General features: G+C 40.3%; 1 protein-coding gene across 1 annotated transcript in view; it reads right to left on the bottom strand.

The window, feature by feature from the left end:
* Window positions 1-22,187, bottom strand: part of KIT (KIT proto-oncogene, receptor tyrosine kinase) — a 72,347-nt gene extending 50,160 nt beyond the window's left edge. Inside the window, exons 1-2 of the mRNA XM_006274133.4 lie at window positions 21,976-22,187; window positions 4,769-5,017 (exon numbers count right to left, since the gene is read on the bottom strand). Of these exons, the coding sequence (XP_006274195.2) occupies window positions 4,769-5,017; window positions 21,976-22,051 (325 nt within the window). The 5' untranslated portion in view covers window positions 22,052-22,187. The remainder of the gene's footprint in view (window positions 1-4,768; window positions 5,018-21,975) is intronic.
* Between the last annotated feature and the right edge of the window lie 250 nt (window positions 22,188-22,437).

Raw genomic sequence — 22,437 nt, 5'->3', positions numbered from 1 at the left:
TTTGCACAGTATAAAAAAAAAAAAAAAATTAAAGTCACCTCTGAGCTAAGAACAGACCTGTAAGTATTGGGCCCAAAGGAGAATTTTCAGAAATTTATGACCAAGTGAAAGTTGAACAGCAACCTCAATTATGGTTTTCACTTCTCTAAAAGACTTAATCTAAATGAACACACATTGCAAAGGAAACCCCAAACTTATAACTTCTCTCTCCTTAAAATATTGGGGTATTTTTAGGTTACTAAGAAAAACCCTAAAGCAGACTCTGGTTTTAGTTTACATGTCTAGATGGCAGTTACGTATTCATATAACTGCTTTTTTTTGGTACTGGCGCATAGCTTGGGATTCAGATCTGGGTGAGCAAGTGTCCATTCACCCACAGAGCGTACTCAGTAAGGCTATGCTCCAGCCAGGTATGTAGTACCATAGTGCTGCATGTTCACTCAGACATGCACATACGGCTTGGAAGTCCTAAAACTGTAGCAATACCCAAGACTGGGAGGGGAAAGAAGGAGGATGGCCTCTGGAAGTCCAATAATTCAGTGGCTAGGGCACTTGCTCAGGAAGTAGGACACCTGGTTCTATATCTTGCCTTACCCAGAAGGGGAGATGCAGAACTTGCATCTTTTGCTTCCTAGCAAAATGCTCTAACCCCCAGGCCACAGGTACCCAGATACCTTACTAGCCCTCCTCTTCAAGCTGACACCCTGAACAACAAAAAGGGAAATATGCAGAGAAAAAAGGAAGTAAACAAGTCAGAAGTTGTGTGGCTCAATGAGATGGTTACTGCCCCAGATGGGAAGAGGCTCTGAATTCTAGCCTAGGCCCTTGCTTCTAATGGGGCAGAAATTTTCACTACTACTCTCCACCTATTTTATTTAATTAATATCAAATGCAAGGTGGAGTGGGTCAGCTTTAAGATGAGGGCTGGAAAGGGGTCCTGCAGGCAGGTTCAAACCCCCTCAGGATGAGGAAAGGGGGGTCTGGAACTCAAATCTACTGCTCCCCAGGCAAGTGTCCTAATCGCTAGGCTATTAAGCTAAAAACTAGCAAGGAGCATCCCTCCTCCTCTTCCATTTCCTTCAGGCAAGTGTGCACAGAAGGCAATTCTGTTTTGCTAATGGGTGAAACAGAATCTGAAATGATACACAAGTACTAAACCACATGTGTATATAAGAACAACCTACTGAAAAATTAAGAAGTATCAAGTGACACACTCTATAAAATGTTTTCTGCCAATCAAATGTGAAGTAGTATGTAATTTACTAAATATTTTTATGACTAAAGTTGAAGTTCATGTTGACAACCACTTCATAACTGTGTGTGGAAGGACACAAGTGACACTGAGGTTATACCACTAGTTGCCAGGGAGGGGAGGGCATAGGTTCAACTGTGATTTTTCCTGAGTTGCAGAAAACTCTAAGAACTGAACACAAATGAAGCTCAGGTTGAAACTTGTACTGTATGCTACTGACAAAAATGTAGAAGAAAAGCAGGTCTGAATGGGACCAAAGTTTGATGTCTTGCATTAAGAAAGAAATGGTTTATAAACAGGCGAGTAATTTAGGTTATGTCAATACCTCTTCTATAGAGCTCTCAAGTGCACCAACCAAAAAACATAACCCTACCAATGCACTCTCACTTAGCACATGCCACACTTGGAAATTAAGCCACATTTGCTGCTCTAGCAGTGTCCCTCAAGTTCTTAATTTTGAGCTCTTCATCTCTGGCCTGCCTGAGATACCCAAAGGCAGGTATGCAAAGGCAGCTTCAGTGCCTGATTTTGGGTTTGACACATGGGGAGCAGGAGCTGGTGGGCTGGTCATGTTCTTGGTTAGGAGCATCACAGAAATGATAGACATACCCATAAAATCCCAGCACTAAAATTCTCCTGAATGAGAGAGCTCATGTAAATCTCTTGGCTGGTAAAGGCTTAAATCAGTCAAATTTTCACAGTCAGCTTCAACCTGGATGAGTACAGGTATAGCAAGATTCCACAAAAACAACAGCCTAAGATAGAGGGAAAATGAGCAAACAGCTGGTTCACCAAGAGCTGAAACAGGTGTCAACAACCAAAATGTGGGGGTGAACAGAATTACCAAGGCTTGATCCTTTGCAATCCTCCTAGTACACATAGAAAGGAAAGACAAAAGTGGGAGAGCATAAGAGGATCTGTCCAAGGGCATTAAGACATTTGAAAAACTACTCTCATTCAGCTTCTTCACTTCCCCACCCTTATGTATATCTCAGACAGTGGAAGCTCAGCTCACTTTTACAACACAACATGCTGATTTGCTTATTATTGCATTCACTCAGTGGAGCAATGGTGATGCCTTTTGATATTGCTCAGTCTAAGAGGACTGCTCTACATTATATTTACTTGAAAGAGAGTATTACTTGTTTCCTTCTAGAAAAGGAAGCTGGATGTTCCTCCTGCTACAAGAGTGGAATAGGTGGCTGACAGACAAGTTTACGTAATTTTTTGTTGTGGAAATAAAGGAAATGTCTTGATACTGGGCCCTTGCCCTGAAACACTGAAGATAAGTCTGCATTACCTCTAGTTCCACAGGTCCTAACAAGTCTGGTGGCCCAAATATACTCTATATGCAACTGTTATTTCAATGCCCATGACTAGTGAAACAGAAAATGTGTTTTTCAGTGACATTACCAACTTGTGTTCTTGTTCCCTTTTGGGTCCCAGCTGTATAAAAAGAAAGCCTGCTGGGACTTCATATGGAGATGAACTCATTGTCCTGTCATCACATCTGTATGCATCACCATCAGGCCTAGGATCTGATGAACATGACACTTCACACTAAAGGAAGATGGCACAGCTTGAAGATACTTGTCTTACCTCTGGAAGCCCATCAAAATGGAGCACCTTTCCCAAGCAAGTTATGAATGCAACAAAGAGTTTAACTACATATTGTATGAATGCTGGACAGCTTTTGTAACTATAAAACCACATTCACCTGCACAGTCGGAATGATTTCCGCCCCTTGGAAGCAAAGAGAGATCATCCAATAAGCCATCCAGTTTAAGGAGGATGCAAATGCCCTCCTGAACAAAAGACAGCTAAGAAAGTTATCATGGGCTTCAAAAATGTATGCGTGGTGGATAAGATCCAAAACATGTCTGTTATGCACGGTTAACAAACCAAAAGAAAGCAAAGATATGAATTACTTTGAAAAACAAATAATAAGAAATGACCCAGTTTGGGAGATGCTTTCCAAGAATTCCAAGCTTCTGGTTAGATAAAATGACGGGCAGAAGAGCTGGTACTGAATCAAAGGACTAGCAAACTCTATGACTGTCAGGGAACACCACTGAAATATTTGGCCTTATACACTGATTGGAAGGTCAAAGGCAAACTGTGAATGGGTGGGCAACACAAGATCTAGGTATGTACTAGTAATAACCAATGTGAATTAGATGAATCCATCCAGAGCAGAACTTCTCCAGAGATCACACGGCCACTTCTGAGAGTCTTTCACTTTGAAAAAATTCCCTGCTATGCTATGTTGGCACCACTACCTTGATAGAGCACTTCAGGAAGGATTAAACATGTCCCTAAATAAGTTCCCTTACCTTCCATAGAGATTGCTGGCTGGAGGTAGAAAAAGAGAAATAATTCTATGGGCAGTAAGGCAGGCTGAGCAAAACAACCTGCAGGAATGAGCCACAAAGGAACAGGCTTCTCTAGAAATCAACTTGAGCCATTCACTGAGAGAAGTGAGATGGCTACCAAACAAGGCAGGCTGGCAACCTGAAAAACCTTAATGGAGCCACATGTCAGAATCCAAAAGGCCACAGAAAAAAGGAAAACTCAAGAAGTCTTCTGTCTATTTCTGATAATGGAGAGCTCAAGAGGATGTGTTATAATTAGGAACCTACCTAAATCACAGAGCAAGTGTGCTGTGCAGTAGCTCCTTTAATCTTGCTCTTTTTGCCAGGCATTCTAGCTCCCCCACCCCTTGCTGATTGGTGTAGGGGGTCCTGTTGGCCCTGCTGCTGATTGGCCGGGAGGCAAAAAACGCATTTTTAAATATGCTGCGGTTTATATCTCTTGGTGCTGATTGGACAAGGGGCCCCAGCAGCCCTGCTGCTTCCTACCGATCAGCTGGCAGTGTTTTTTTCCTATTGAATTTTTTTCCACCAATACTGTGTCAAATGTTATGGGAGTCCATATCTTCTCCCTGTCCACATTACAGCATTTCTCCTGATCTTGTATTACTGAACATTGCTAAAATATGCTTTATTTCAAACTCACTTGAGCCTCAGGATGGATCCAAGCAGCAAGACTCCCAGGCTGAATCCAGACCCAGCAGCAGCACAGGGGTTGCTCACACCCCTCCACCTCCTCTCACTGCCGACATGTGTCCATTAGAACCCCATAACTGGCATTTGTCAGCAAGTTCCCCCAAAAAATTCCTCTGGGTGAAACAGCTTTGTAGGCTGGATCTGGCCTGTGGGCTATTTGTCTAATACTCCTGCTTTCTTTTAACCTTGGAAGCTCTGACTAGAAGGATGTTTTTTCTTTTTTCTTTTATGATTTAAGGCTGCTCTTTACCTGAGCTTACCTTACAAATAATTTTCATTCTTTCTGTATGATTTAGCAACTTTATATGATATCCAAATCCAATTTAATTAGCTTTGCTGCAGCTTCCAAGTATTCATGCATAAAGGAACACTGCACACACCTCCCTTACCATCAAATTTCCAATATCATGCCTTGGAAGGGAAAGGGAAGAGACAACACATAAATATTTACCTTTAACAAAAACATAAGTGGAAGCACTGACATTCTCACTGTTTTTGCATGTGTATTTGCCTACATCTTTAGTTGTTGCATGTGTTATGTACCACTCCTTTTTATCGGAAGTCCTTTCTTTTGCTGATGGCTTTGGGTTTTTAAAATCCCAACTCACTGGAAGAGTATCATTGCACAGCAGTTTTAAGCTTTGTCCCTTATTCAGAATGAAGACAGGTTTTTCCGGATTAATAGAAGGTACTGTATCACCTGAAAGAAAAGACAAAATTCAGTGCATCTTGTTACATAGCAACCTCTGGCTTGAACAAATGAAAATATACTTACTGTATCATTTAAATACAATTCAGGATTTTGTTCGGGGGGGGGGGGGGGGGGAACACCCCCCAAAAAGAACCAAACAAACAAACTACAAAGCATTTAACTTTACTGACTCTGCAGGTTTCCATAAACTGCTTAGAGCTAAATACTGAATGTGCACAGAATAAACCATGACAAACTGAAACTGGACTTTAAACTACTTCCAGTTATATTAGCATATACTATAGTTTGTTGATAGAAGAAGACCAAAATAATTTTAATTTACATGTCTAAGATGGATTCTAACATGATTTGAGTACAAGGAATCAAGAAATCAGCCCTGATCAAATGTTTTTATTCTACAACTAGACTTTTCTAGCTTAATAGCCATCATTCTTTTAGTTGGTCCATAAAAGGGAATTGCAGACTTCATGGATGGTAAAAATGGCTTCAGTGTCCATTTATTTCCTTTCTTTCTAAGTCCAAATTTGTAACTACTTATAGAAAATCTCAGGATAACGGAGATATCCCTATGCTCCACGTGCAACATTATACGTTTATTTAGTACTTTTTGAGCAGTACTTGTCCCTTCAAAGCTGATCTAAATTAGCATCATCTCTTCTACAATGTAGTGATCACAAAAAAATTATGTGAAATTATTGTATTGCAAGTTATACTCTAAAATACACAATTTCATTTTCCATTTGCACCAAACACTGAAAAAAACTGAAAGAACATATTAGGGATTACCTGCCTAAAATTATTAAGCATACCCAATGAAATTCAAAGTGAAACTGGAAAATGAGAATTCAGAATGAGAATATAGACAAAGCCTCACTAATGATGACCTGTCTGAACCACAAGCATCATGGTAATTTATGCAAATCATGATGAGGCTTGGCAACAGCAATCTAGGACAGCCCCTTGCCCACTCCGAATATGCATTGTCATGTAAATAACCACTTGGTTCTCATAATTATTGTCATATCTCATGGCCTGATGACTTGAAGTGAAAATATATATATTGCAATTAAGACCTGGGCAGCAGATGCCAAAATGACTTGAATTAATTTCCATTAAAAAATGTGTAACCTCCCTGCTTCTCATGTGGTAAAATTCCTCAATAATAGGAAAAGTGTCAAAAGTTCAATCAAAATAATCTTATAATTAGTTTGGCAGAGATTACATTCTAGCCTTAGTTCACTTCTGTCTATCTTTTAGTTGCTCTTAAGGGTATATAAATGGATTAAGAGCAAGTCAGGTAAATGCTCCTACTGCTGATAAATCCAAAGACAATGAAGCAGCACAAGGGAAACAATGAAGGTCAGATCTCCGACAGAGTCTAATTACTTAGTCTGCAGGCTGGATTTCAGGGAGTGAGACCTTTATGTCCAACCATGTCCCTGCTGATTAAAAAAAATTATCACTGCTTGACTAGAAAGAAAAACATTTTTCTAGCACCATCAGAAATATTCCACTAAAGTTCTTCAGGATAAATTTAAACAGGTACATTTGGAGTGTAGTAGTCCCAAATAATGATAATATTCACTTCCCACAAAGAGACATAAAAACATCACTGAACGTATGACCTCCAAATTTATGTCTCTGCCATGCTTACTCTTCTCTCACCTACTCTTATGGCTGGAGTTCAAAGTCTAACATGTTTGCCATCAGGATTATCTCCTAAGCCATTGGGCACCTCTTACAACAGGGGTGGGCAAAATGTGGCCTGGATGAGGCTTGCGAAGCCATTCTATCCGGCCCGCAGGGCCCCTAAAAAATTTAGAAAATTAATATTTAGCTGCCCCTGGCTGCCTGTCGCGCGGCCCTCGATGGCTTGTCAAAACTCAGTAAGCAGCCCTCCGCCTGAAATAATTGCCCACCCCTGTCTTAGATGGTGCGGAACATCCTTACCTCTCAGGAAGTGCCAAAATCCAAAACCTGCTCCAAAGCTTGCAGCAGGTATAGTACAGCAAGTTAACTTCCCTATACTTGGGATGGAAAACAAATAAGCATATGGAATAAACACACTCAGAAAAGAAAAAGGCGGAGTCGGGGGGGGGGGGGAAATCAACATTCCACTCAAGCCTAGAAACCCATTGGGCCAACATGCTTTAGGCATACCAACAGTAATGAAACTAAGTGGGAGATACCAGGGTAGCAGCCCCAGGTGCTGATTTGTCAGGGTGTACAAGAATAATAGCCACCACCACTGCTGGGAGCTGTTGCAGCAGCCCAGCTACACTGCTGCACACCAGCATCTGTAGTTAATAGCATTCACATAAGTCATGAAACTAGTATTACCTCTGGCCATTTGAGACTCTCCAGCCAGGTGCCCATGTATAACTGGACTGCAGCCTTTCCAAGGGCATTAAGCCTAGCTCAGGCACAAGACCAGAGCAAAGCTCAGTCACATTTCTGGATCCATAACAAGATACCAGAAAAAAAATCATAAAATTTGTTATCTTGGTGAATTTTCATTAGCATCTTTCCATTTCACTGGTAAAGGACTTAAGGCACATTCATCAGCAGCTTCACGTTGCGTCAAGTCACCACATAACAAGGGGTTGTGCTGAAGCTGAAGAACAAGACTAGGACTCAAACAAGTTGGGCTCTACCCCTTGCTCTGCCAGACTTCCTGTCTGACAACAGACCAACCACCTGCTCAATACCTAACTTTTCCTCTCTTGCCATACAACTGAGAAGCAAGAAAGGAAGAGGAAGTTCCTAGAAGGTCTGCTTTAAATACGCATCTTCAGAATTGATTTTAAAAAATGACCGTACGACAAAATCTCTCTCACATGTTAAGTGTTGTTCAGCTGAAACCATCCATAGCTGCTTTGTTTTCCACCCCTAGCATGTAGAAGCACAGTTAAATATAGCATAGTTGAACTCTACAGTTGAAGCACTATAATATGAGTGCCGTTATTAACTGAAACATCATACACATTTGAAGAGACGGATTCTTAATATTTTGGATGTTTTTTCTAACAATTGTGTTACCTTTTAGGTTAAGAGGCACAATAGTGGAGTCGTTGAGACATTGCTATGGCTGTAGAGACATGACCTCAAGGCCTGTTCTGGATTTGTGTCAAGGGCTGCCTCAATCAATGAGGCTACATACAAGTATCTGGTTATTCAAAGATGGCTGGATGTCAAGCTATCCATATCACTGTGCAGGAACTGACACACCTTAAGCACACAAGCCCTATAGTCCGCTAGGTTTAGGGAGATCTCTGAACTTCTCTTAGTTCAAAAGAGCCCAAAACTTATTTTCAGTACTTCTCAACAAGCCTCACTCCTCTAAAAACAGATGCAAATTGGGGAGCCAAACTGGCAAAATATTCTTCTATGTTGTACTATAAGCTTATACTACTGTCACCAACCCTCTACAAGATATTGCAACTTGTGCTGTGTTACAACAGTTGCTCTATAACAGTGACTGGCAAAGTTTTTTCATGGCAGGCTGGAATGGCCCAGCTTGGGTCCAAGGCAGGCTGGCACCAGAACCCAGATGCTGCCGCCAGTTACCACTGCTACCACTTCTTCCCACCACCTGGCTGCAGCACAGCATGGACAAAGCTCCCTGCCATCCAGCTGCCCACTGGCCAAATTTTGCCAAGGCCCCCTGCTGCCAAATGCCACCGAAGCACAGCTCTGTGGACTGGATTCAACTGCCAGCCCCTGCTCTACATGGCTGCCAAGGTGCTCTTCTGATGCTCCAAGTGCTAGGCTCTCATTGTCAACAGCTCCCTGTTATAAGCTCTCAAATTATGACAAAGTAAGAGAGGATTGTTTTACTTCCAACAAATGAAAGATACAATGACCCTAGTACTAGCTCTTCAGCAGATACTATTAAAAAGAAAAAACCTCAACAGGACATCTCCAAACTTCAAGGATTGAGCTAGTAGAATGTTATAAAGCTTAGTCTCCCATAGGTTGAGACTGATAGTCACCCCTGCACAATCTTCTGCTCATGTATATCCGTCCCCTTCTTTCTTTTTTTTTTTTTTTTGAAGGCCACTGGGATCCTCCCTGCCAGCAACAGCTTGCTCCCCTGCCTACTTTCAGGTCCCAAGCTGTCTGTTGCTCAGTTTTTTTTCCATAGCCAGCTCAGAAGCCACTCATATGGCTCCCCCCCAAAGCCTTATCTACTCTGACCTGAACAGGTACTTCCTTACATTGCATTCACTGCAATATAAGGAACCTACTATTGGCTAGATGACTGTCCTCCTGCTCAGCAAGGTGGTATAAAGGTGCCCAGCAAAAAGCCAGATGATTCATTACCGTGTTGTTAAAGCAAAATCCTTCACCTTCACCCACCCCACTATTCTATGGTCACAGGATCCACTGTAAGAATCCAGATAAAAATAACCCCTATACATGGCTCCAACCTCTTCCCCTTGCTAACCCTTCATAATTTAGATGAACAGTCCTAATTAAGTTGTGTTAATGTTACAGTGAAAACAATTAATTCATCGTTAAAATAATCAGCCCTGTGATTCATACAAGTATTAAGATAAGTGGAACTACCCCACATTTTCCCAAAATAAATGACATTAGGGTATAAACTTCAAGTGACTAAATTTTCCTAACTGTTTTGCAAGGTTGCAGTAAACTAGATGATACCTACTTTTCCTGGCCAATATGGCTGGTTAATAATCATCCAAAAAAATCTTTAATTGGTGCACCCCTAGTTTAAATTTTTCTTGTCCTACAGTTTATGATAAGAAGAAACAAAAGCTGATACCTAAATGAGAGCTATGCTTTTATTCATCAAACTCTCCCAAATATCTCAAAAAAGGAAAAGGTATAATTCCCTTAATTGAGCAAAGTAATTCCCATGCATCCTCCACCATGACACTGTATAGCCACTCACCTTTATATTAATTAGAAGCTTAATAATGGAAAAGCGTCAACTTTAAATAATTTGATTTGAGAGCCACATCATGTACCATTTAAGTTATGCTGTTAGGCAAAGGTGGCCTGCAGTGCAGCTTTTTACTTTGCAAAAGAAAGTCACCCATGCCAAATCTGTTTCGTTTTCCTCAATGGGTAATTAGATTCACTTACGTGACAGAAGACAATGTTCAGGGATACTGATAACCTGAAGCTCCCACTGCATTCAACTTGGATCATGGGTCAACTGTTTGAGAAGGTACTCTCTCACACCTTTATGTTCCAACTTTGGTATCAGAAGGCAAGATCAAAAAAACCTTTTCACTGCTGTCACCTATACATACTTCAGGATCCATAGAAATTAATTTAATTTTTCTACAGCACTGGTCAGTTTTTCAGGCTGCAGCAGAATGACCGAGCTCAGGTCATAGGCAGGTGGGCAGATGCAGCAATGTGGTGGCTAGGTCCTAGCATCTCCCCACCACAACAAGGGGGAAGTGCCTATCACCACCACTTTTCCACAACATGGCATAAGAGAAACCCCTGCTGTTGAAGCTCCTCGTCCAAAGGCTGAATCTAATGGCTCTCTAGGCTGGATCCAGCTTGTGAGCTATAGGTTGCCAACCCCTGTTTTATCAAACTAAGGAACTGTTGGTCTAAAAACAGTGGTACTCAATTTATCTGGCCTTGCAGACTAGATGAATTGCGTGGAGCTGGTCTGTGGGTGGATTCTGGCACGCTGGCTGCAGACCAACCCCACATGCTCCAGAGTGACCGAGAACACAGGGCCATGTCATCTGGCCCTTAGGGGTCTTGATGTATCTGGAAATTTGGCAGTGGGGGAGTAGAGGCAGCGTTAACTGCCATGACTGCCTGAGCTACAGCCATTATTGCTGCCACAGCTCCCCTGCTGCCAGGTTTCTGGACCTGTAGGGCACACCATGGGCCAAATGACATGGCTCCATGGGCTGCAGGTTGAGCACCATGGATCTAACATACTTAACAGAGCTGGTACCATGATGATAAACAAAATACATTATGCTTACTCCAAATAATGGTGTTCCTGAGCTACTACACTAAGTTTTTGGATGCATCTAAGCTTGCTTCTTGCCAGTGCAGGGGGAGCCCAGGATCAGGCTTTCTCTGCACTGGCAATAAGGCACAATGGGATCTAATGCACAATCCACACAATAGTGCCTGCTGCCATGCACATGTAGCATGGCAGGAAGTGAGATTGTGTGGATCACGCATTCGATCCCTTCATGCCTTTACCTGCATGTGAAGAGGGACCTCCAAAGGTAAAGGTTCTAAATTTTCTTTTCCCCAAGCAGCTTCCCCTTTCCTCAGTAGAATGAAGCAGCCAAACCATGCAAAGAATGTGCCTTGTAAAAGCTTAAATCTTCTTATCAAAGGAACAAGTCTATCATTCCTAATTTAACTCACTCTACAAATGCAGTATAAAGACATTTCTCAAGATGTAGGCACATACCTAACAAACTTAGCTCAGAAATACAAGAAATGGCTGCAACAAGGTTAACAGCTTTGCTGCTTTTGCAGTTTCTTCCACAATGCTACCTTCTAATTCCTCCTTACTCTGCAAAATACTATTTTTTAAAATTCTGATTCTATACACAAAGGCATTCTTTTGACTTTCACCACAACAGTTTGTCTTTGAGCATTCGTAGAACCAATATATTTTAAGTGTACACATTAATCTTATTCGGCACTATGTGCTTTCTACCCAAAGCTACTATTTTAGTAGTTATCTTTTCGTGACGGGTTAATAAACAAAATCAGCCCTAAAGCACAACTGAACTACCTGTAGTTAGGAAAAAAGGGCCTGAACTTAGAACAGCTTAATTGCTAATTCTTACTAAAATGAACACCCACAGAGTCCAAATCTCTGATGAGTATAAACACGGCATTTGCCCTAATAAAATAACTACTTGCAATAACACTTGGTAAGTTCAGCATGTTGCAAGTCCTTTAAACTGACCCCACAGCATTCTATTTTCTTTTTCCCTCCGATTTTCAAAAGTCCTGATCAAGTAAGTGCTCACATAGCTATTATTATGGCTATTACACAGTTAAATAAACAAAATAAAAATAATTTAGAACAATTAAAATGAATCAAGAAGGCATGCTAATGGATAAAATCAGTATATTCAAATTTAATTTTTCATTCATTGCCAGCATTTCCTGGTCAATTTGCTTAATGGATTTTTACTCTCCTCAAACTTTTCTTGGGTGACAATTTTTTTTTTTAAAAAACAAACACATTATCTTTTCTTGTTGTTTCCATTTTAAATTATTTTTTCTTGTAATGACTGAGGTGGCCTTGAAAGATCCTTTCTTGATTTCTATGGAAAAGGTCATTTTCTAGAGCTTCTTATCCCCTTAATACAATTTAAAGCAATGCTTGTTTGAAAAAGGTACAACAAAGGAAGGAAATGGGGGACTTTTGGCAATATGAACGGTAATTATTTCAAGCCTTGGCAGCAACTTTATCAAATAGTAGCAGTTTCATTATAAGGTTCACTGGTAGTCATCTAGATAAAGCCTAGAGAGGAAAAAATGCCAATGACTGAATAATTGTGTTACTACTGCTCTTACAATGGATCCCATTAAATACCACAAGAGGATCAATGCTTTTTACTATCTCTAGATATTTTGTTTCAAGAAAATTACAACAATAAATAAGACCTTCAAATTAAGATAACAATAATATTCACCAAATTATGGGCAAAGGCATGCAGATATAACATGTGTGTGGGTATGTGCATTAAGGTAGTCTGTATATAGGGATGTGTATGTTCATGCATATGAGTGAATGCCAACTTAAAATATGTAAAGAGGGAAACTCGTAGCATTCAGTACAACAGAAATGACTTTGCACACATGTCAGTACACATTTTGTGATATGTTAAAAGGAAAAATGACAGGGGGCTGGTTGAAGCATCTTCAGAATTTATAGTTGTTAACAAAGCCTGCTATATGCAGTCATTCTAATAATCAGTAAATCTGTGCAAGATTGTTTGTGAAATGTTGTATAGATTGGGAGTTGGATACGCTTTTGACAATCTGTCATACTTTTTCCTGGTTTTCTTTTGATACAACTCATCTGCATATTGACTTTATCTCTAGTGTCCACACGTATCACAAATAACCACTTGATTATGCTGTCTGCAAGGTGGTTCTTTATTTCCCAATTTATTAACACAATCATATAATGAAACCACTTATACTTCTAGGTACTGTCCAATTACACGTGTGTGGAGGATTGTAGGCAGTTGACTCTAGAAAGTTCCAGTTTTTTCCACTACTCAAGGAAAGAGTCATGAGTATGCATAAAAGGGCCTCTTAGCATGATCACATTCTGAACACCTGCAAAGTCTGGCATCCTGTTCTGGCATCTTACATGGAAGGAATTTAATTTGTGGGTGGAATTCGGAAGTGTACAATCACTTTTATTCCCTTGATTTGACCTATTTTTAATGTCCAGGAAAGCATTCTTTCAATATTGTATTAACCCCAAATCCTCCTTACGTGTGAAGATAAATTAGCTTTAAAGCAAAGTAAGTGTCCTTACTACAGAATACTAGAACATTAGAAATGATATGGAATAGGAAGCCTTAAAAATCTGTGCTATAAAAAAAAACCAACCAAACAACTCTCCAAGGAGGACCATTACTTTTGTCAAAGATAATGTGACAGTTGTCAATCATAAAATGCAGTTCCGTTTCATACAAAATAGGCAATAATTGGCTAGAAAATAGTCTGGCAGAAAATAATTTGGGAGCTAAAGTGAACCACAAATGGAATGAGGTAACAATGGGATGCTGTTGCAAAAAAAAATAAATAGGTATACACCAATTCAGTATTCATGAGCTGCAGGTAAACCAGGCGGATAATAATCAAGTATTTTTAAAAATAAAAAAAGTGTTATTTTATTTAAAACATTTTTATTTTAAAAAATATGTTGGAAAAGTTTTAATTATGACAACCTGTACTAAGACCTACATTTGCATTAACTGATTAAACCATTAAAATTAAATAAAAATAATATTTCAGAATGCTATTTCAGTTCAGAATAATATTTCAGAAGGCTTAAAGTCAAGCCTTGAAATTGGGGAAGTCACTGTGCATGTACCTCAATTCATAGTTTGCTGAAGACATAAAGCAGCAATTGACAGCTGGAGATTGACTTGAAGTTCAGGAAAAGTATTTTCCCATTAAAATGTGTTATTTGTTTTCAGTTTATTAACTATTTCATTCAAAGGGGAGGAACTTACTGGAAGTTGAAGAAGGAAAACTTTTTCCTTTTCCATCCTATGAATAAAAATTGTGTGCGAGGCTGAGATCTACTACTTCTAAAATCTTAAAGGACATGGTAACCAGATGCAACTAGTTTTATCTACTGATTATAGGCAATACATACTTTGTTTAATAAATCAATGAAACAGCTTTAAATGAAAACTGTTTTGAGAAATTTTTTATGAATTTATCATACTTTGGTTTATTTAAAAATAGTCAGATAATTCTAAACTGCTAGTTTTATTTTACTTGGAGTCCAATTTCCATCCAAAATCAGCTTGGCAAAAATGACTAATAAAATATTAATCAACAAAATATTAAGCAGTGTCAGTCACTATTTTCTTAAATTATAACATAAAAAGTACTAATGTGAATAAATGTATGTTAAACTACGCATTTGCTCAGGTACATATATACAGGCAGTCCTCATACTTACGACACAATTGGTTCCTGAAAACAGTGTTTTAAGTCAAAACATTGTAACTCGGAACCGATTTTCCCATAGGAAACAATTTTATAAATGGGGGATTGGTTCCTGAACCAAGGCCCGATGCCCTATTTTCACTAAAAATAACCCAGACTCAATTATAGATGAGTAATATAGCTACATTAATGTATTTATATTGTAAATAGCAATCACATTGATTTGGATGGACTTCTTTGAGGTGACTTTACTGGACATTTCGAAGGGCTCTTGGTTGGACTTTTTGAAGGATTCTTGGCTAAAGTCTTCTCATAAGTCTTGTCTGCTTTCTTAAAGAGAGTGTCCAAGGAAGTTTAGAGAGATGTTCTCCAGGGAGATGGGCAACATAGTGAACTTGTTCACTGGCATGGCACTGCATCAGATCAAGCGTTGTAAAGTTGAAACTGATGTCAGAAAGTTGAAACAGGGTGTCAACATATAAATGTTGTAAGTGCGAACTGTTGTAACTCGAAACATTGTAAGTCGAGGACTGTCTGTAGTATATCATCCTGATTAGCAAAATGCAGTACTAAATTTAACATATTTTATTGCAAATCAACAGATCTAATTGGTTACCAACTACCATTTGGAGTACAAATGTTTATTTAGGAAAATAACTAAAAAGAAGGGAAAATTAAAACCAAGATTAGAAGTTTAAAGCAAAGTTTCGTGTTTGCTTATTTAAAGCACCTGTATCATTTAAGTCACTTTAAATCAATGTGCCTTGTATGCAAGGTAAGGGAACTACATATTCTGCTCTGTTTACACAGGTAAAGGCTTCATCTGAAGTCCTATGTCCCAATTTATGCACCGCAAAAGCAAGAGGTGGACAAATTACAAATAACTCAGAGGAAACGAAAAGGAATGGTAAGAGGTTTAGAAAAAGTGACCTGCAGGGAAAGGCTGAAGCAATTTGGTTTAATATAGAAAACAGAAGACTGAGGAGAGATGTGATAACAATCATCAAATATATATGTTGTTATAAAAAGGATGGTGGTCAACTGTTCTTCGAGTCCATCACGGTTAGGACAAGTAGTAACTGGCTTTATTTGCAGCAACAGAGATGTAAGCTAGATAAATGTTCTAATTATGAGGATAGTTAAGCACCGGAAAGGTTACCTAGAGACACTATGGAATCCCTGGTATACATGGTTTTTTAAGAACAGGCTCAAAAAACACCTGTCAGGGATAGTCTACTATAAAGACCATCCAAGTTCAGAATGGGAAGGACTAACTGACTTCTTGAGATCCTTTCCCACCCTGTGTGCATTATTTTACCCAAGTCTTAATGTATTCACTATTTCCTATAGACACTTATTTCCAGGATATGGGAGGATTTCAGATTTCACTAGGGAATAAAAAGTTCCTAGCCTTGGTACTTGCAAACAAACATTTCAAAATATAACTCAAGGTCACACTAGAGACTCAAGAACCCAAGGGAAATAAAATACCTGAAATGTACTTTTTAAACATCTCATGACTTTGAGCCATTATCATGATTCCTTGGGTCTGATTAATAACTTTAAATGTCCAAGAGTTATGAATACTCAAAACATTTCTCATGGCTGTCTTTATTTTTGTTTCTATTAGAGCACTTCAGGCTCTAAACAATGGAGAGATTAGTTGTGAAGTTCCTCTTTAGAATCAAAAAGTTAAAATTTTTTTGAACTTGGTATTTGTAGCAAGCCATGAGGAACATATCTGTTTACTACTTCTACTGACGGGGAAGGGAGAAGAAATGCTAATCAAAATGCCTCCATCATCTCCCTTCCCAAAAACTGTAAGTTATTTGCCAGAATTCCAAGTACCAATTTATTCTCAAAAACAACCTTTTTCTATGTTTATGTTGTCTAATGCCCCCTAATTCCCAGATCTATAATTTACCTACGTCTCAATTTAAAGTTTTTAGTAGTTGTTACATAGGTATGTACTCATTTGTCTTCTGATATTTGAAACTGTAATCACTTGATATTCTAAAACCTCAATTACAGAAATGTATGATTGACTACTTTATTTCAATTAAGTTGCCAAAGGGCATTTGAGAAGACCAGAAAAGAGATGTATTTTGTGAATCTACACGAAAACCTTTTACATAGTTTGCTTTTTACACAATGTGTAAAAGACAGTATGATTAATAGTTTTATTCACAGTATATTAATTTCTGTTATGTAAAACAAAAATTAAAAAGATCAAGAACAAGACATATTTTTAGGGATCCTACTTTCAGAATAATTCACTGCAACTCCAAAGAGTAAATCCACTAAGAAATGAACATTTACTATGCCTTTTAATTGGAGTAACTTAGAAAATACAAGTAACATTTTGTTTACACTATGTTTTCATCATTAACTGCAAACTTAACCAGTGAATAAACCATACATTTAATTTTCCATTGTGTCAACCACAAAGCCCGTGAATCTATGGGCATAAAATTAAGACCACGTCTGATACTTTGCAGGGTTAACTTTTAATGGCAGCAAGTGTGCATTAGTCTCTCAAAATTCATGAACAAAAACAACACACAAACAAACAAGTAAAAGAGATGACAGAATAAAAGCATTTTTTAGTCAACTCCCAAACTAGTTAAAATACGTTCTCTTCAGAATTTTGTTTAAATAAACAAACAAAAAAATCTGGAATCAGATAAATGCTTAAACTGGAGACTGGGTTGTTAGCTTCTACTGCACCTGAGCGTTTGCCTTAAATCTCATTCTTCACAGAAAATTTCATAAATACATTAAATAATTTAAGTTCTATTAAGAGTGTTTTTATTCCTCGACTTGTAGTGTATTGCTCAAATACTTTTTTGTGTAGGGGAACTTCATGTGAAATACTAATGGATTAAAAAAAGCAAAGGACTACATGTGAAGTGAGAAATGTCAGCACACTAAAGACTACTTACAGTAAAATTTCTTGCAGGATATAAGAACTCATTTCCTTTAGCCCTTTTTAAACAGCTGAAAGAGACCTGAGGAAATGAGTCAAAATCCTGGAAGATTTGTGTTATGCTAAAAGGAAAAAGAAAAAACAATATCTGTAAAATAATGTGTGTGTATATATGCAGAAAAAGATAATATGCAGTGTCTTATCTCTCCAATGGCATTTTATCTGCAGGGGTACAGAGAGAAAGACAAGCTCAAAAGCTGTCTTATCTTCAGGGGTAGAGAGAAAGACAGCTCAAAAGTCACTTAACCTTGAGCAATTATTGTTTCTCCTCACAGAACCAATATCATAATAGATTGGCTGTCATGTACTGTATATAGATATATATGTTGTTGTAACTCTTTGATGCCTTGTAGTTCTCATTTCTTCCAGAATCTGCTACTCTGTACCTTGAGGATTCCTCAGATTTTTTAATGAAAATTCAGGGTAGAAACTTTTTTTCAAAATATATAAATATTATATTTTGTATTTAGTCAAAACAGTGCTTAAGAACTTTTTTAATTACCCGACATTTCTGAAGAAATATAACAAATGATTTACATTATATGTATTAAAATACACAATGGAATATTAAGATTGTAGAGGTAACATTAGAGAGAAACGCCACTAATTTAGGAGAGTTAAAATGAAAAAAAGTCATTGGACTAAGATATTACCCCTATGACTTATTTCAACTCTACTACTTACTATTTACTGTTTAGCCATGGTGGACTCTCAATCTTTTTGGCTCAGTTTCTATATGTGTATATATTCTCTTTATAGGGCGAGGCAAGATCCTACAATTTATAAACTAGAAAAAATACTGTTTTAACAATACATTTGTAAGTTACAGAAGTAACAATTTTTTAAAAAATATGCTGAATCTTCATATAACAGGACAGTACTATAGTTGGATTAATAGATGCGTTTACATGAAAAGGTCTCCAATTTCAATGAAAAGTATTTAAATTGGATGGAAATATGAATCTTCCTTCCTCTCAAATGCACCACTTCTTTTCTCCTTACACAGCACTAAAATCCTACAGATGAATCAAACTTGGGCACAGAGCACTCTCTCAGTGACAATGGTAGGAAAAGAGTAAAGTAATGGACAATTATGGATACTTCTAATCTGCTTTTGGCAGTGACCTTGAGTAACATTTAAGTGCAAGAGAGTCGCACCTATTCTCCATTGCTTTTGGAGAAGATAGAAACCACAAACAAGAGAGACAGAAGATAGAGGCTGACAAAACAAACTCAGAAATGGGGGGAGGGCATTCAAATGGTTTGAGGGGCTGAACCAATGGCATAAAGACAGCATATCTGAAAGTCTCTTGCACCCTAGACTGGCAGGTACTGGATTCTGCAGACAAACTCCCTTCTCTCTGGGGAGGGAGAGTTCCTCATCTTACTCTCCAGTTGATGGGGGGGGGGGAGGGGGGGGAGTATTGATGGGCTCTGAAAAGAACAGAGTTCAGTCCTCCTTGGTTGCAGAGTAAATGCAGTTGGAGGCTTCTGAGCATGCACCAGAGGTGTAGGGAGGGAGGGAGAAAATGAGAGGAGATTCAAGAACACCTCACAAACCTCACAAAAAAGAGCAAGCTACAAAATGGAGGAAAAGAAAAAGGTGACAGCATAGTGAGATGCAAGGGACAAGGTGTAAATGGCTTAGTTTGACAAGAGAAACTGTATTATAGTTCATGATACCAATTCATTCTTTAACTGCAATAGAGACAGGCATTAAGGAAACAAATGCCTGACCTACTTACATTAGATCTAATGTAAATGTGTATATGACTATATGGAAATAATTATACTTTTGCCCAAAGATACATGTCTTTACTACAGAGAGACTTACACACTAGACTGTTCATTTCTCATTGGTATGAGCAAATCCATCTAAGGTTGCCATTCAAGGTGAGTGCAAGTAAACCTTGTACTTTCTATGTTAGAGCCTGGATCTGGTGACCTTTAGGGCATGTCACAAGACAGACCTGTTTTCTCAGGCTTTTCCTGAGGAAGGGGAGGGCTAATTGGAAGACGGGAGACAACCAGCAGACTGCATAAGGGGCTGGGACAAGAAATGGCATCTGGAGGTAAGAGATCTTGAGGGAAGTCAAGCATAGCTGCCTTTTATATACCTTGTAAGAAATTTGAGGGAGTAAAATCTTGTAAGAGAGTTGTTTGTTCATTTTTGTAGCTCCTTTGACCTGTTGCTTAATTTGTTCAGGGAACACAGTGCAACTCTGAGCAGGTTTTATATATGCACATGTGTTTTATCCATCTTTTAACTGAAAGTATATATCACAATATATATCACAGACTATCATGAAATAAAACAGGAGTCCATGTTTATGCATCCATTCTTACCCCATCTCTCATCCCACAATAAAATGCTTGCAAACATACAAAACCAACTACTGCAGCTACCAGAGTTATTTTATTAGGTTTATTTACTGCCAATATATGAAACCTGTGGCTAAAAATTCTACTACACTCCCCCTGTTCCTGAAATAGTTATTTGAAAACCTCTGCTCCAAGGAGTTGAGAGTAAGAGCCACCACCTTTCATTTAACATCACCGTTCATTGCTTTCCTTCATCTTTAGATGCATCTAAAATAGTAATGCAAGTATTTTTAAGGAATCACGTTACCATTTTTGGTGCAAACAGTGGGCCAAATTTATTCCCAGGTGGGAGTAATTCCTCAAATATTAATGCCCGGCTCTCATAATACTGCAGTGCACCTTGAGACCTACAAGTGAAAAGAGCTAAAAAAGTTTTGACTAGGTGATCCTCTAGGGGACTGTAGATGACCCTTTCACCCTCATCTTCAAATGATTATTTTTCTTTTATAGGTGGAGAAACTGAGAATGAAAGCAACCTTCTGCAAAAATCATGCAGCAGGCTATTGCTGGTACAGAATAAAAGTCTGTATCATTACAATTATACCAGAGACAAAACTGGTTCACTAACGCCTCCTGTTCTCTTCCTTCACTAAGGAATTTGAGGAGGGAAAGGTGAATGTCAGCCCAACAGATCAACATTATGGGTGCAAAGGTGTTATTAGTGGCTTGGACTGATTTTGTCATCGTCTGACCTCCTATGCAATCAACAGGTAGACTGCAGTGATATCATGCTTAAGCTGTTAAGAGACTGATTCTGCAACCTTTCTTCATACCGATTCTCCTTCACGAGCCGTCTCAGTGACATCTGCAGGACTGCTCAGAGGAATGCAGAACTCAAAGCCAATACATACATATATGTACAAATAAAAGTCCAACTAAATTAAACAGCCCGTCAGGCCAGCGGGAGTAAAGCGCAACCGTTTCTACAGCCAACAGGTCCACAGAAGATAGTGATGTGACTTAGCATCACATGACTCAGACGACTCACCCTGAACAACTAGGGACCGTTTACAGCTGGATCAACTTGTGGGCAGCCTTTGAGGGGCCTTTGAAGCCAAGCTCCTACACACGCATCTGGCCCCAGAGCACGATGCCTTTGTTACTCCCCAAGTGCAACTGTTTCAAGCCCATCACCATTCCCGACCCAGCCACCCAAAGAAAAGATGGCAACGCAGCGGTGACGGTGAGCGGACCCCGTCTGGCAACCCTCCCTATGCAAGCACAGCGGCTGTCCCTTGGGACCATTCTTGGTTGCACCCTCAACGGGGCTAAAAAACCCATAAGAATAAGGACAACTCCTTTAAAAACCAGCAGCGTGGGGCACTTTCACCAGAAAAGACCAGCTGCCAAGCAGTGTCTCTCTATCACCAAGCCTGCAAGCTCCTGGTGTGGGGACACGCTGCGGGGAGCCAGGACAAGTGACAGCCAAGATCTGGCTAGGGATGGTCCTGCCTCAGGCAGGGGAGTGCACTAGATGGCCTCTGCCAGCCCTCCTAGCCCTTGTGGCCCCGGGAAGGAGCACAGCCACCCCGAGGGGGATGTTTCCGCCCTGCCGGGGTGGGGGGGCCCGCGGGGACACTTGATCTCCTTGTTCCCGGCGCTATCATTCACTGGACACCGGCGCTTTGTGCCCACGAGCCGCGCGGGGAGCGACACAACAACCCCCGCCCCCAGCCAAGGCTGGTCCCGAGGAGCCCCCGACCGGCTGGCTCATGCCCCCCGGGCCGGCCGCGCTCCAGCCTGCAGTGGCGCCAAGGGCCGGGCCGAGGACCCCGGGGCTCCCTCCCCGGGCTGGGAGCGGGGAAAGTTGCGGCGCACCCGCTCCTGCCTCCCTGCACGCCCCACGCGGAGGCTCCCCGAGAGCGCAGCCAAGCTGGCGAGCCGGGACCCGGCGTGAGGGTCGCACCTGTTGGAAAGCGCAGCAGGAGCACCACCAGCAGCAGCAGCCGTGCGAGCCCCCGGGCAGGGAGCGCGCCCTCCATAACGCCCGTCCCGCGCTCAGCCTCGCCGCGGGTCCCCAGCGCCCGCACGGACAGGCGCCTCCACGGGCAGTTGTCGGAGTACAACAAACACCACCTGCTCCTGCTCCTGCTCCTGCTCCTCCTCCTCCAGCTCCAGCCCCGCCTCCGCACCTCCTCCCGCGACCCCGCCCTGCTGCCGGATTGTCTCGGGGCTGCCGGGCTGGCTTTGCGCTCCCCCCCACCTCACGTTTAAATTGAGTTTAGCAACTCTTTGCCCACACCGCCGATGGCGGCAGTGGAGGATCTGGCGTGGAAAATTCTTCACAAATCATTGGCAGACAAGATTTTTTGGGTAAATCCAGTATCTTTTACTGGAGTGCAACACCCTTGGTCAGACAAGAGGGCAT

The sequence above is a fragment of the Alligator mississippiensis genome, chromosome 2 (genome assembly GCF_030867095.1).
Source record: "Alligator mississippiensis isolate rAllMis1 chromosome 2, rAllMis1, whole genome shotgun sequence".
Classification (NCBI taxonomy): domain Eukaryota; kingdom Metazoa; phylum Chordata; order Crocodylia; family Alligatoridae; genus Alligator; species Alligator mississippiensis.
Note: the sequence above shows the minus strand (reverse complement) of the source record. Positions and strands in the feature narration are given on the sequence as shown.